This window comes from Rhipicephalus sanguineus, chromosome 7, assembly GCF_013339695.2.
Source record: "Rhipicephalus sanguineus isolate Rsan-2018 chromosome 7, BIME_Rsan_1.4, whole genome shotgun sequence".
Classification (NCBI taxonomy): Eukaryota; Metazoa; Arthropoda; class Arachnida; order Ixodida; family Ixodidae; genus Rhipicephalus; species Rhipicephalus sanguineus.
Window position 1 is genome coordinate 74,035,611 of NC_051182.1, and position 12,061 is coordinate 74,047,671.

Sequence of the window (12,061 nt, forward strand, 5' to 3'; positions counted from 1 at the left end):
TGCCACCAGCTTCGCGGTTTAATCGGTGTCCGCGAAGCGGAGCTGGTTCAATTTTTTTGTTTGAATTATTATTTCTTCGGTGCGCGCCATCCATAGGTGAGGCGGGTTTCTTGGAACACCACAGTAACCAGCTTCACAGGTCAGTCAATACAACGCTTTCTTGAAAAAAAAGCACTCCTTCCTTATTAACACCAAAATTCTGGGCAAGCTTCGCACACAAATGCCCACTGCCCGTGCTTCTGCGTCACTCTAAGAAATAAAGTTAGTAAACAGTTAGTAAAGGGTTGTATTAACTAGCTTCGAGCGTATTTTACTACCTTCGCGGCATCCCTTTACTACCCAGCAGCTAGTATAGGTCATAACCTTTGCCGTTACTAATCAGGGAAGCTTTGTTGGTGTTTTTAACTAAGTAACTACTAAGCCATCCACGTTGCCAGATCTTTGGTAGATGCCGCAGTATACTTTGCCGTAATCGTGACGGTCTTTAGCGAAAATAAAAGAAACTTTATTTTATTGATTACCTTGTAATAAACGTTTCCTGCTACGTGATGGCACACATATAAGCAAATGTAAGGGCACACGTTAACGTGTAGAAAACATCAATTATTTTTCTAAATTATATGGCGGCTAGGCAGTAAACGGTGTACTATCCAAAAGTAGGAACATAAATAGTCTTCATGTGGCTCCTATAGTAGCTATCGGCTACGCAGAAATCTTGGTATTCTGTGTGTGCGTTTGCGTTTGTGTTCTCGTTTCTGATCCATTTATGCCCTATGTATGTGTCTGTGATGCGTACTTACCATAGTAAATAGATGAATTAGCGGCCATTAGTTATTATACGAGGTCAATGCCACTTCATTTTTATCCTATAGATACTTTTGTAATAGAATCATCTCGATATGGCATCCACACGCACATATAAACAAAATCGGCGTAAACCTCTAATTGGCTAAGTGTAGTCCACTAGACTTAATACGGTTACTTAGTTGCTAGCGCGGTTGCTAACAACTTAGTAATGGACTAGCCATGCGAGTCAGCACTATTCACTCACTGGCTAGGTAGGAAATTTCACTAGCCTGCATTTTACTACCTTCGCTTACTAAGAGGGTAGTGTGCTTTGTGACAAGTAAACTGTTAGTTTTTACTTAGTCAATATGCCAACCTTTATTTCTAAGAGTGCAGAATAACTAATTATCTTGACATTTATTTGGCCTTTTCTGAGGTATTTTAGTTTTTTTCTCAATTTAGGAACAACCGTACTCCGTGGTGAATGCACAGGAAAGTTAATGTATCTAGGTGCTATTTCTCCATAAATGTTAATCAGCCGTTCCTAGGCCACGATGTTTCCTCGCTGCATATCGCCGGGCTCGTTCTGCCTTTGGCACTGTCGGGGTCTTCAGCACCATCTGATGATGTTTACGTGGGAAGCAGCGCACTTAGACAAGGCACGACAAAGAGCGAATAAAGACAGGACGACTTTCTTCGTCGTCCTGTCTTTTTTCGTTCCTTGTCGTGCCTTGTCTAAGTGCGCTGCTTCCCTCGTAAACATGAACTATCACTAGGGCTCCGTGATTTCGGTTTTATTCGAAAAAATCCGATAAGGATTCACCGGTAAATTTTTTGACATATTCGGATTTATCTGATGAACTCCGATTTCAAGGGCCAATATGACTTGGTTCCGTTCTTTGTCGAAAGGGCAAGTGCTAAGCTCTTATTGATACATCTTCTGGTTTTACCGATTTAATGTTTACCGAGCGTACCTGTATTAGGCGATGTAGCGGTATTGTGCTCCGACTCAGCTTCCTACATGCAGAAGCTTCACAGGGACTTACAACTCTCCAATCCCGAATTCAAGTTGGTTCACTTCAAAGATCCGGAACACCTACTCAACAACGCTCTGGAGGATGGAATCAGGACGAGCTCGTTTAACGTGGTTCACGATTCTGTTGTGCATTGAAGTCGTCGCGGGAGTTGCGCCGTAAGTTTGGTCCTGTGTACTTGGCCATGGGCATGTCCATGAAGTCGCTGAAAACCGTATGTCCGTCGAGATGGTTCTCTTTTTATGAAGCTCTAGAAGATATTTTGGACAACTGGCGCGCCATTTTGTCTTTCCTGAGAAGCGACGAAGCCAAGGAAACGAAGTGTGAGAAGCTCAAGAGTCTTATTTCATCACCTGAAGCTGTGCACGACCTAATTGCTCGTTAAGATGAGGTTTCGGAAGACCAATTCGTGTGCCGTGCTCTCAATCATCAAAGAACTTGAGGCAGAGAGTACCCTGGTACAGCAAGTTTATCCCATACTGGGAGTTCGTTTGCACCCACTCATCAGTCAATGACGTGACCAACCGAGGTCTTCGCATCAGATGTCACTAGTCTGTTGGCTCTCCTTGACGAGGCTGACCGCTTAACGACTGTCGCAGACTTTTACGGATACTACGCAGCTGTCGCAGAAAAGTGGAGACAGACATCTGAGAGGAACTATACAGTACACCAAAGAATCGTTTTGGTACTGTGTTCAAATTGACAATCCAAACGTGAAGCATGAGCTGCCCGGCGCGTTCGACACCTATGGGCCTACTTATCTATTAGTGCTTATGAAATTGACGACATGAACCAGCTTCTGAGTGATTTTGCGAACTATCAGTGCTATGAAATATGTAACATTGTTGACCCCCTGTCGTTTTGGAGACCAGAATTTCTAGTGGCCAGTGCTTCCTCCCTTCACGTGTTCACGTCTTCTGGCGCTTCCTGTTTCTAGCGCTAACGTTGAAAGGGCATTTTCAAAGCTCAGAGTGTTGTGTCGGCTGGCGCTCCATTGATAAGAGCACTCTGCGAAGTGGGCATGCGCCGCTAGGTGTTAAAAGCGGAGTGCCGCTTGCTATCGGCGCTCTTTCTTGCCGTAGCCACGAACCCACAAGCATGGGTCAATAAGCGTCGTTCACCCGGAACTTGTCTGGTCCTTTCGGCACGTCTGTTGCAAAACGTAACACTTAGCGACGAAGATGGGATTTTGAAGAGTTGCACAGCGTCAAGGAAGGCAAGTGTTCTCGGCATTCAGCCTCTGTTCAGTATCGACGATTGAAGAGGGCTGCATTTTATTCGCTGACTGATATCATGAACGAAGAAGCCAGTGCAGGTTCGACGCAATTTGCTGCTCAACTGGGCCAGATGGAACCATTCGACGTTTCCACGAATGACTAGGCGTCGTACGAAGAGCGGCTAACGTCGTTTCTCATCGTCAACCGTGTTCCCGAAGGTGACAGAGTACATGCATTTCTGAGCATCATAGGTCCCAGAACCTACAGTCTTCTGAAATCGCTGGTCGCCCCGGAGCTGCCTTCAACGAAGAGCTTCGAGGTACTGAAGAAGACCCTGGGGGACCAACTGTCGCCGAAACCTTCGGTCATATGTGAGCGAGCGAAGTTCCACAGGAGACAGCAAGTCGAAGTGGAGTCCATTTCTGATTACGTTGCCGAGCTACGGAAGCTAGCACGAACCTGTGATTTTGGAAGCTCGTTAGACGAATCCCTCAGGGATCGCTTCGTATGCGGTTTGTTAAGAGAGGATATGCAGCGAGTGTTGTTCACTGAGGACAGCAAACTCACGTTTCAGAGAGCGGTAGAGCGCGCTCTGGCTATGGAGGCGGCAACTAAAAGCACGGCTGAAGCCCGCACGGGTGTGCATGCAGCCAACGCCATACAAAAAGTAGAGGCGGCTTCGAGTGTCCAGTCGCAGGCATGTTTTCGCTGCGGGTCGCCGAAACATTTCGGCAAAGCGTGTGCCCACTTAAACGACAAATGCTGTAAGTGCAACAAAAGGGGGCACCTTCAACGAGTCTGCCGTAGCGCCTCCGGCACGGCGCCTGGGAAACGCCCCATCAAGAGTCCTGTAAAAACATTAGCGGTGGTATCCCACTCAGAAGTGGTAGCCGTAAAGGGTGTATCTGCTCCCAGTATTGAGCCTATCATAGTACCGATGAAAGTAAATGATTTGGCAGTCTCTATGGAGCTAGACACAGGTGCCGCCGTCACAGTCATGCCTTTCAAACATACCGCCAATTTTTTTCATCAACCAGACTCGAGCCTACAGAAGTCAAGTTGCTCACCTACACAGGAGCTCTGGTGATACCAAAAGGCGTCCTACAGGTCAAGGTGCAGCACGGCGGCAACAAGGCGAGTCTGCCTTTATACGTCGTCGACCAGGAGGGACCGGCATTGCTAGGTCGGAAATGCCTTCAGGCAATCAGGCTGGAGTGGAGCAAAATCTGGAACGTCCACCATCTGCCAAGGTCAGAGCTGCCCATTTCTTGTCGTTTAGAAGAAAGACTACACGCTTTGATCACGAAGTACGACTCTCTTTTTAAGGATGAGCTAGGCATGATTACCGAACAAAAGGCCGAGCTGCATTTCAAGCCCAATCAGGCACCGAAGTTTCTCAAAGCAAGAAACGTGCCGTTCGCTCTGCAAAAGGCGGTCGAGGCTGAGCTTTCCAAAATGGAAAAAATGGGCATCATAACAGCCGTTGCCACATCAGATTACGCCACGCCAGTGGTACCTGTCATCAAGAAAGACGGTGGCATACGCCTCTGTGGCGATTATAAGGTGACAGTGAATCCGTGCCTTGACGTCACCCGTTATCCGCTGCGGAAGGTCGATGACTTGTTCGCGGCTCTGTCTGGAGGCACACATTTTTCAAAGATCGACCTGAACCGCGCTTACCAGCAAGTGGTGATGTCTGATGCCTCAAAGCAATTCCTAACCTTGAATACGCACAAGGGATTGTTCGTTGTCAACAGATTACCTTTTTGGAATCGCTTCCGCGCCGGGAATTTTCCAAAAGATAATGGACACTGTGTTGAAGGGCCTCAAGGGTGTTTACTGCTACCTAGATGATATTTTGGTAACGGGGAAAACAACAGAGGACCATTTAGCCAATCTCGAAGCGCTGCTAGAGCGTCTTCAAAAGCGAGGCGTCAGGGTAAAGAAAGAGAAGTGCTCGTTTTCCGAAGCGAACTTCACTACCTTGGCCACAAAATCAGCGCTGAAGGCATATCCCCATTGTCTGATAAAGTTGACGCACTTCTCCAGGCACCAGAGCCGAAGTCTAAGAAGCAGCTTCAGTCTTTGTTGGGAGTTATCAACTATTACAGCAAGTTCGTGCCCCAGTTAGCTACGATAGCTAAACCATTTTACAGGCTTCTGCAGAAAAAGGTAGCGCGGCACTGGGATGAGCATGCTCGAAAAGCGTTCAACCAAGTGAAAACTATGCTGGCGCAACCATCTACGCTTGCCCACTATGAGCCTGAAAGACAACTTAGGCTGGCATGCGACGCGTAAGGGCCCGCTCACGCTAGCGGCAAGCCTGCCGCAACGGCGCGGTGCCGCAGAACGTCGGCCGTCGCCGCACTCGCGAGAGCTGTCCTACTTGCACGGCAAGCTTCGCCGGCGAGCCTCCGAAAAACATGACCGCACTGCTGAAAGCGGTTGTCGTCCACCTCGAATCTACCAAGTGGCCGCCGTGCGCTCTGTAGCGTGTAAGCTCCGGACTGATGCTTCCATTTGCTTTAGATTCATGTCCTTAACCTTCGACAGCAAAGTATTCGTGCCGATTCGGCCCCGTTTTTGAGAGCCGTGCTCAAATAATCGATGCTGTAGGCTTAGCGAGTCGAGAAGGGCGCTTCCGAATGCTCGGGGGACATATATTACGCGTTTGTTAGTTGTTTCTGATTCTCCATAGCTGGCGCCACTTGACCTGGCGCCAGCTTGGGGACACTTTATTTGATCGTGCGCGACGCTTTTTTTTAATGCGGGACAGACTAAAACGCTTTATCGACTGCTGAAACCATGCCTGGAAAACGACACGGACGAAATACGCACTTCTAGCGTGAAAAGCGCAGAAAAAAAGAGCAAGCAGCTCGACGCGTCCCGCGGCAGACGCAGACGACACGGAAAGCCAAAAGCAGACGACGCGGCGCGCCGTAGTCATGGCAACCGCTCCTCCGTCGCTGATTGGCCACGTCGCTCTGCGGCAGACGGAGGACGGCGAGAACATGGGTCTCGGACCTATTCTGCGGATGGCAAAGAACGGCAGACGTGCGCGAACGAAATCGCTTGCACACGGCAGCCTGAGAACGTCAAACGGCAAACGGCGAGCTGCCGTGCCGCTAGCGTGAGCGGGCCCTAAACAGTATGGTGTAGGAGCCGTCCTATTTCATGTCTACGATGACGGCAGGGCACGACCCATTGCTTACGCTTCAAGAACGCTATCCGTAGCGGAAAAATACAGTCAACTGGAGAAGGAAGCGTTAGCCATCATTTTTGGTGTAAAGAAGTTCCACTTCTATCTTTATGGGTGCTCATTCACCTTGGTCACAGACCATAAGCCTCTTCAAACAATATTGGGCCCGACAACTGGAATTCCCACCATCGCGGCTGCTCGGTTGCAACGCTGGGCCGTGACGTTGGCAGCGTACTCGTACAATCTTATCTTCAAGAAATCAAGCGAGAACGCGGAAGCCGGTTTCTCCTCGCGTCTGCCGCTGCCAGATCTTGAAGCGGAAACCAAAGAAACAGAAGCGTTTTATTCGTTGCGCTTGGACTCGTTGCCTGTTTCTAGTCGAGATGTCGCGGTTGCCACGAGTAAAGACCGAATTCTTTGTCAAGTGAAGGAATTCACAAATGTTGGATGGCCACCGTCGATCACGGATGAGCACTTGAAGCCTTTTTTTTCGCAGGTGCAACGAGCTGGCGGTGCATCGGGGATGTCATGCTGGGCACAAGAGTAGTCGTCCCTGCAAAGCTGCAAGGGTTCGTTCTGGACGAACTAGCGCGCAGCTACGTGTGGTGGCCAACGCTGGAGGCGGACCTCGAACTTCGCATCAAAAGCTGCGCTAGTTGGCAAGAGCAACGCGACGCGCCAATCAGTGCACCTCTTCACCCGTGGTCATGGCCGACTTCACCGTGGCAACGTGTTCACGTAGACTTTGCAGGACCCTTTCAGAATACCATGCTTTTAGTAGTGGTCGACGCACATTCCAAATGACCAGAGGTTTTCGAAATGCGCTCGACAACTGCAGAAAGCACGATTCGTTGTTTGACCGAGCTCTTCGCACGTTTTGGTTTCCCTGAAACAATTGTTTCCGATAATGGACCTCAATTTGTTTCGCAGGAGTTCAGGCACTTCGTGCAGGCAATGGGGGCACGGCACGTTCTCACGGCTCCCTACCACCCCAGCTCCAATGGGCTGGCAGAGCGTTTAATTCAGACCTTAAAGAACGCCCTCCGCAAAGACGGCACAGGAGAGACACTGCAGGTAAAGCTGCACAAATTTTTGCTGTCGTATCGCAACACGCCGCATGCGACGACGCGTGAATCACCAGCCGCATTGCTCCTGGGACGACGCTTACGCAGTCGGCTAGATGCCGTAAAGCCCTTCGTGGGGGAAAGAGTAGCCCACAGACAGTGCACTCAGGCACTAAGTCGTCTGTGTCGCGAACGTCATGTCTTGGTAGGCGACAACGTGTTAGCACGTAATTATTGTGGAAAACCAAAGTGAACTCCCGCTGTGATTGTTGCTCAAACAGGTCCTGTCTCTTTCCAAGTGCGTGCAACCACACAGAGGGGCACCTTCACCTGGCGTCGCCACCAGGATCAGCTGCTGCACAGACCTGCAGAGGACGTTACCCCTACGCATGGAACAGCTGGCGAAGCTACGACCAGCGAGTTCCTGGTTTTTCCTGAGACTGGCGACGCACCAGTTCCTCCCACTCCACAACCGTCCAGGGTGACTCCGGTTAGGCCACAGGCAACACCAGCACCCGCCGAGGCAAGACGCTACCCCATGCGAAATCGTCGCCCACCAGATAGATTCCAAGCTGGACTCTGAATGACTTTGTGTGCGTTATTAAAAAGAAGGGGAGGTGGTGTTGTGTCGGCTGGCGCTCCATTGATAAGAGCACTCTGCGAAGTGCGCATGCGCCGCTAGGTGTTAAAAGCGGAGTGCCGCTTGCTATCGGCGCTCTTTCTTGCCGTAGCCACGAACCCACAAGCATGGGTCAATAAACGTCGTTCACCCGGAACTTGTCTGGTCATTTCGGCACGTCTGTTGAAAAACGTAACAGAGTCGTCAATCGAAAGGGGTGCGCTTCTTTCACTGACAGCAACCTCGCAAAGTATGCTTGCGTGCTTTACAATAAGCTTTAAGCATAAGGTTGTTATACGCACAAATACAGGTGTTTTGTGTTCAAGTATTTCGCTTGTGCGTATATGTTCTTGTGCATTCAAACCTTTTTAAAAAATGTGCTTCGTGTGTTTTGATGTTTTAGTATTCAGATATGAATTGATCTAAGAATTTGGGGCCCGCCGATTTTCAAGGAAAATGAACACCAAAAACGCGGAACCCTAACTGTCACCAACTCGCCCAACTTTCAACTTTACTGACCATCTGATCAATCGCCAGCCCACGTTAAGTATTCAGACGCTCGCTTTTCGATCAAGCCAGTGCCTCCTCTATCTTTATCAAGCACGTGCACGTAATCTATGTTCCGCTTTTCTGCCACTGCTCATTGGCTACAGCAAGGTCGCACAATGAGCCCAGTAATGCGAATAGTGACCTACAATACAGAGACAATTTAGTACAGTGTACTATTTTCTAGAACACTCTAGTACTGTGGTGATCGTGGTACAACGTTTACAACTCTCGAAGAGTGTCGAAAAGTTTTCGACAAGGATTTGTACTGTCGATGGAGCCAAATGCGTGGGGACACATCTTGCTTAAGTCTTCCTGAATTGCCACCGTGGTCGATCTGGTTACACTGCAAAATTCTGAAGCCTCTTTAAATAGCTTTACTCACTTCCTGTTGAATACAGAGTGTTGCAAAAAATCATTACGTTTCCATTTCATCATTTAATCAAAGGACTGGGAGATAAGAAAAATGTTTTGGAATGTTGCCGTTTAAATATGGGTTACCGACTCCTCGCCAGCACAAGGTGGGTTCTAGCAAAACACTCACTCATAGGCATAGCAATGAAAGAATAAATGAATCAAAATCCCTCAGGTCCCACGCATTGCGGGAATCAATTTCATCGATACGGTCATGCAGTAGCAGCCTTCATCGGATTTTAGGGGCGAAGCTCCTTAAAGCGGCACCCGTTCGTCCCTCGTAGTGCGTAACCAGTCGTAACGCTAGTACCAGATCTTGACCTCCAAGGTGGTGCCGGTGGGAGATTTCTCCTGTGCGTTGTTGAACAATAAAAAATTCGCAGCGTGCGCGTTAACTAAAAGCCGAATTCTTCTGTCTCTCATTCCCCATTAGCAGCCATTGGCATGTTCCAGTAGGAAACGTTAGTAGAAGTAGAAGTGTAAGTGTTAGCTAAAAGCTGACTTCTGTCTCTCATTCCCATTAGCAGCCATTGTTTACCTCCAAGGTAGTGCCTGGTGAGATTTCTCCTGTGCGTGAATAAACAATAAAAATTTTGTTCAAAACGCCGTTGATTGATGAAATAAACCAACGAATGACGCCAGATGTTTTCTAAAAGCAAAACGAAAAGACGCCAGATGTTTCTAAAGCAAAACGAAAGGACGCCAGCTGCTTAACGAAAGACGCCAGATGTTTTCTAAATGAATGGTTTTCTAAACATTGAAAGTTCACAGCGTACATGTAAAATTAAAGTGAGCTGCAAGTCGTCATAACTCTCATCGAAACTTTAGTATAAACGCGCCCGATCTCACGTCGGTGATGATGTACTGGGCAGAATTCACGGAAGATTCACGGTTTACCGATGAACCTCCGCAGCTTCGCCCACTCATCATCATTCACTCCGTGGATATGCTGTGATTTTTTGCTTTAAGTCAAGAATTAAGAGTTTGTTCGGTGCCTTTGTTCAAATTGAGTAGTTTTGCGCACTTCGTGTGCTTACCAAGCACACCGAGAGCACTGACATCATCGTCCACTGGGTCATTGTCCAGCGTAACGGCGGCACTCACGTTAGAGCAGATACGTGAGTTTTATCGGCACGGAGTGCACGCTACGGGGCGGTGATGTGCATATCATACCCAGCGGTCGTAGGCGTATTGGCGCTACGCTTGACTATAGCTTGAGGAGACAAATATGCAATCTTTGTTGCATAGATATAAAAGCCGACAGCCGACACATCCGCCCCAACTGACGTTATTCTGCGATGACACTTGTATAGAGCCTTTTTCCGCATCATTTTGAAGCAAGGGTGGGGCTCAGTGGTAGAAAATTTTGGATGACGCATAAGCTACGCCCTCAAGAGTGGAACGGGATAGCGTAATGGGGCCCCATACGCACCGCCTTCAACCTTGCCACAGAGTGTCTGTGTGAGTTACATTGCCCGATTAAAACTAACCAAGGATGTCTACTGCACGTATAGTTACGAATTTCCCACTACGGCATAATTCTTCGTTTTGCGAGTTTGCGAATTGCCCACTACGCGTCGGTAAGGCGACACGTGAACCTACGCCTATGCTCACTTTGTTGATGCTTTACAGCTGAGCTGTCATGCTCGAGGTTTGCCATGTGTCGTAGATAGAAAATTATCATCATCATGAACTGGCCGACATCGACTCCGGCACCGGAATTTCTGCGAAGCCAGCTCTCTAACATTATCGATTTAAAAATTGGGGGACGCTTAAGCTTCGCCTTTAAGAGTTGAACGCGATAGCGATATCCTGCCCCTAGTGCGCACTTCGAACACTGCGAGTGTTTAACAAAATGCGCGCACTAAGGTGTGTGCCTTATGTAATGGGTAGCACGCTTTAAACCAGGAGCAATTATGCGCGAGAAACTTTTTCGAAGTTGCTATGCACCCACTATATACGTGGTCCTAAGGGAATACCCGCAGTACTATATGTGCCTTTTGTAATGGGTGGCTGTCTTTAAACCACCAAGTCGTTATCATATTGACATGGTGTGACGCCCGATGGCAATGTACGCTTGTACCAGGCAATATTGCTGCGATATTACATCTCGTACTGTGACACCTGTATACAGGACGCGTATTTTTGGGATGCATGAAAGTTACTTTCAGTGCAGCTCCAAGCAGAGGCGTGGCTGTGTGGTAGAACACCTGCTTGCCACGCAGACGGCCTGGGTTCGATTCTCGCTCGGACCCACCATTTTTATTATTTTATTTGCAGCTTTTTCGATTTTTCGGTCACGGACAAGATGATGATTTTTCGTTCACAACCAACGGCGCCGACGCCGACGGCGGAATTTCCGCGATACGAGCTCTTTAACGCTATCGCGTTAATACATGACTGTCATGAAAAATGCCTAGGTTCGATTTTGGCTCGAGCCGGGATTTTTATTCTTTGCTACCATCGGGATATTTAGCCGATCAACAACATAGCCGGCCCTGCCGCCGCATTTTCTGTGACACAGGCTCCTTCACACTATCCGGTTCACATTTTCGAAGTCTCGGTCTATATAGACTTAGAATCACCTGTGGTGCATACCCGAACACCATGGGCCGCCCACATATCGCATCATTGGCGCAAAAGATTTCATGACGTACACGGCAGGGAAGTCGCGTTGTTCATGTCATCACTTGCAAATCGTTTCATCATATATTCGTGTTCTTCTGTGCCAATTTTGTTATATATCAAGTTCTCAAGACGAATATGCAATTGCCAAGAGATAGATAGATAGATAGATAGATAGATAGATAGATAGATAGATAGATAGATAGATAGATAGATAGATAGATAGATAGATAGATAGATAGATAGATAGATAGATAGATAGATAGAAATGGTCAAAGTGCCTTTGGTTCTCTAAGACATGTATCGCATTAAAAATCAAAGCAAGTTCCACCCCTAGTGGAAGCTACACAATCTGAGAAGGAAGCTACACATTCTGTTTTTTGCGTTCTTTTTGGTGTGGTTGACACATTTTATACCTTTTTCTTTGCCTTTATTGTGATCATTTGATTTGTTTTGCGATTTGCAATGTTTTATTCGGTGGTCTCCTTTCTACTGTTTTTCTACTGTTTACAGCGCCCTGCGTCAAAGGCCCGGCGCTGGCGTTTCGCGTCCCCTTA

At 48.0% G+C, this 12,061-nt stretch overlaps 1 protein-coding gene across 1 annotated transcript; it reads left to right on the forward strand.

Moving 5' to 3' along the window:
* The first annotated feature begins 7,172 nt into the window (after positions 1-7,172).
* LOC119400726 (uncharacterized) lies at positions 7,173-8,069 on the forward strand. Its single transcript, XM_049417747.1, has 2 exons — positions 7,173-7,310; positions 7,582-8,069. Exons 1-2 carry the CDS (start codon positions 7,191-7,193, stop codon positions 7,783-7,785), a joined length of 324 nt encoding a protein of 107 aa, XP_049273704.1. The 5' UTR covers positions 7,173-7,190; the 3' UTR covers positions 7,786-8,069.
* The last annotated feature ends 3,992 nt before the right edge of the window (positions 8,070-12,061 follow it).

Coding starts and splice junctions, on each gene's coding strand:
- LOC119400726 (XM_049417747.1), top strand. CDS start 7,191: ATGGGGGCACGGCACGTTCTCACGGCTCCCTACCACCCCAGCTCCAAT. Junction 7,311..7,581: donor GCACAGGAGAGACACTGCAG/GTAAAGCTGCAC, acceptor TTGCTCAAACAG/GTCCTGTCTCTTTCCAAGTG.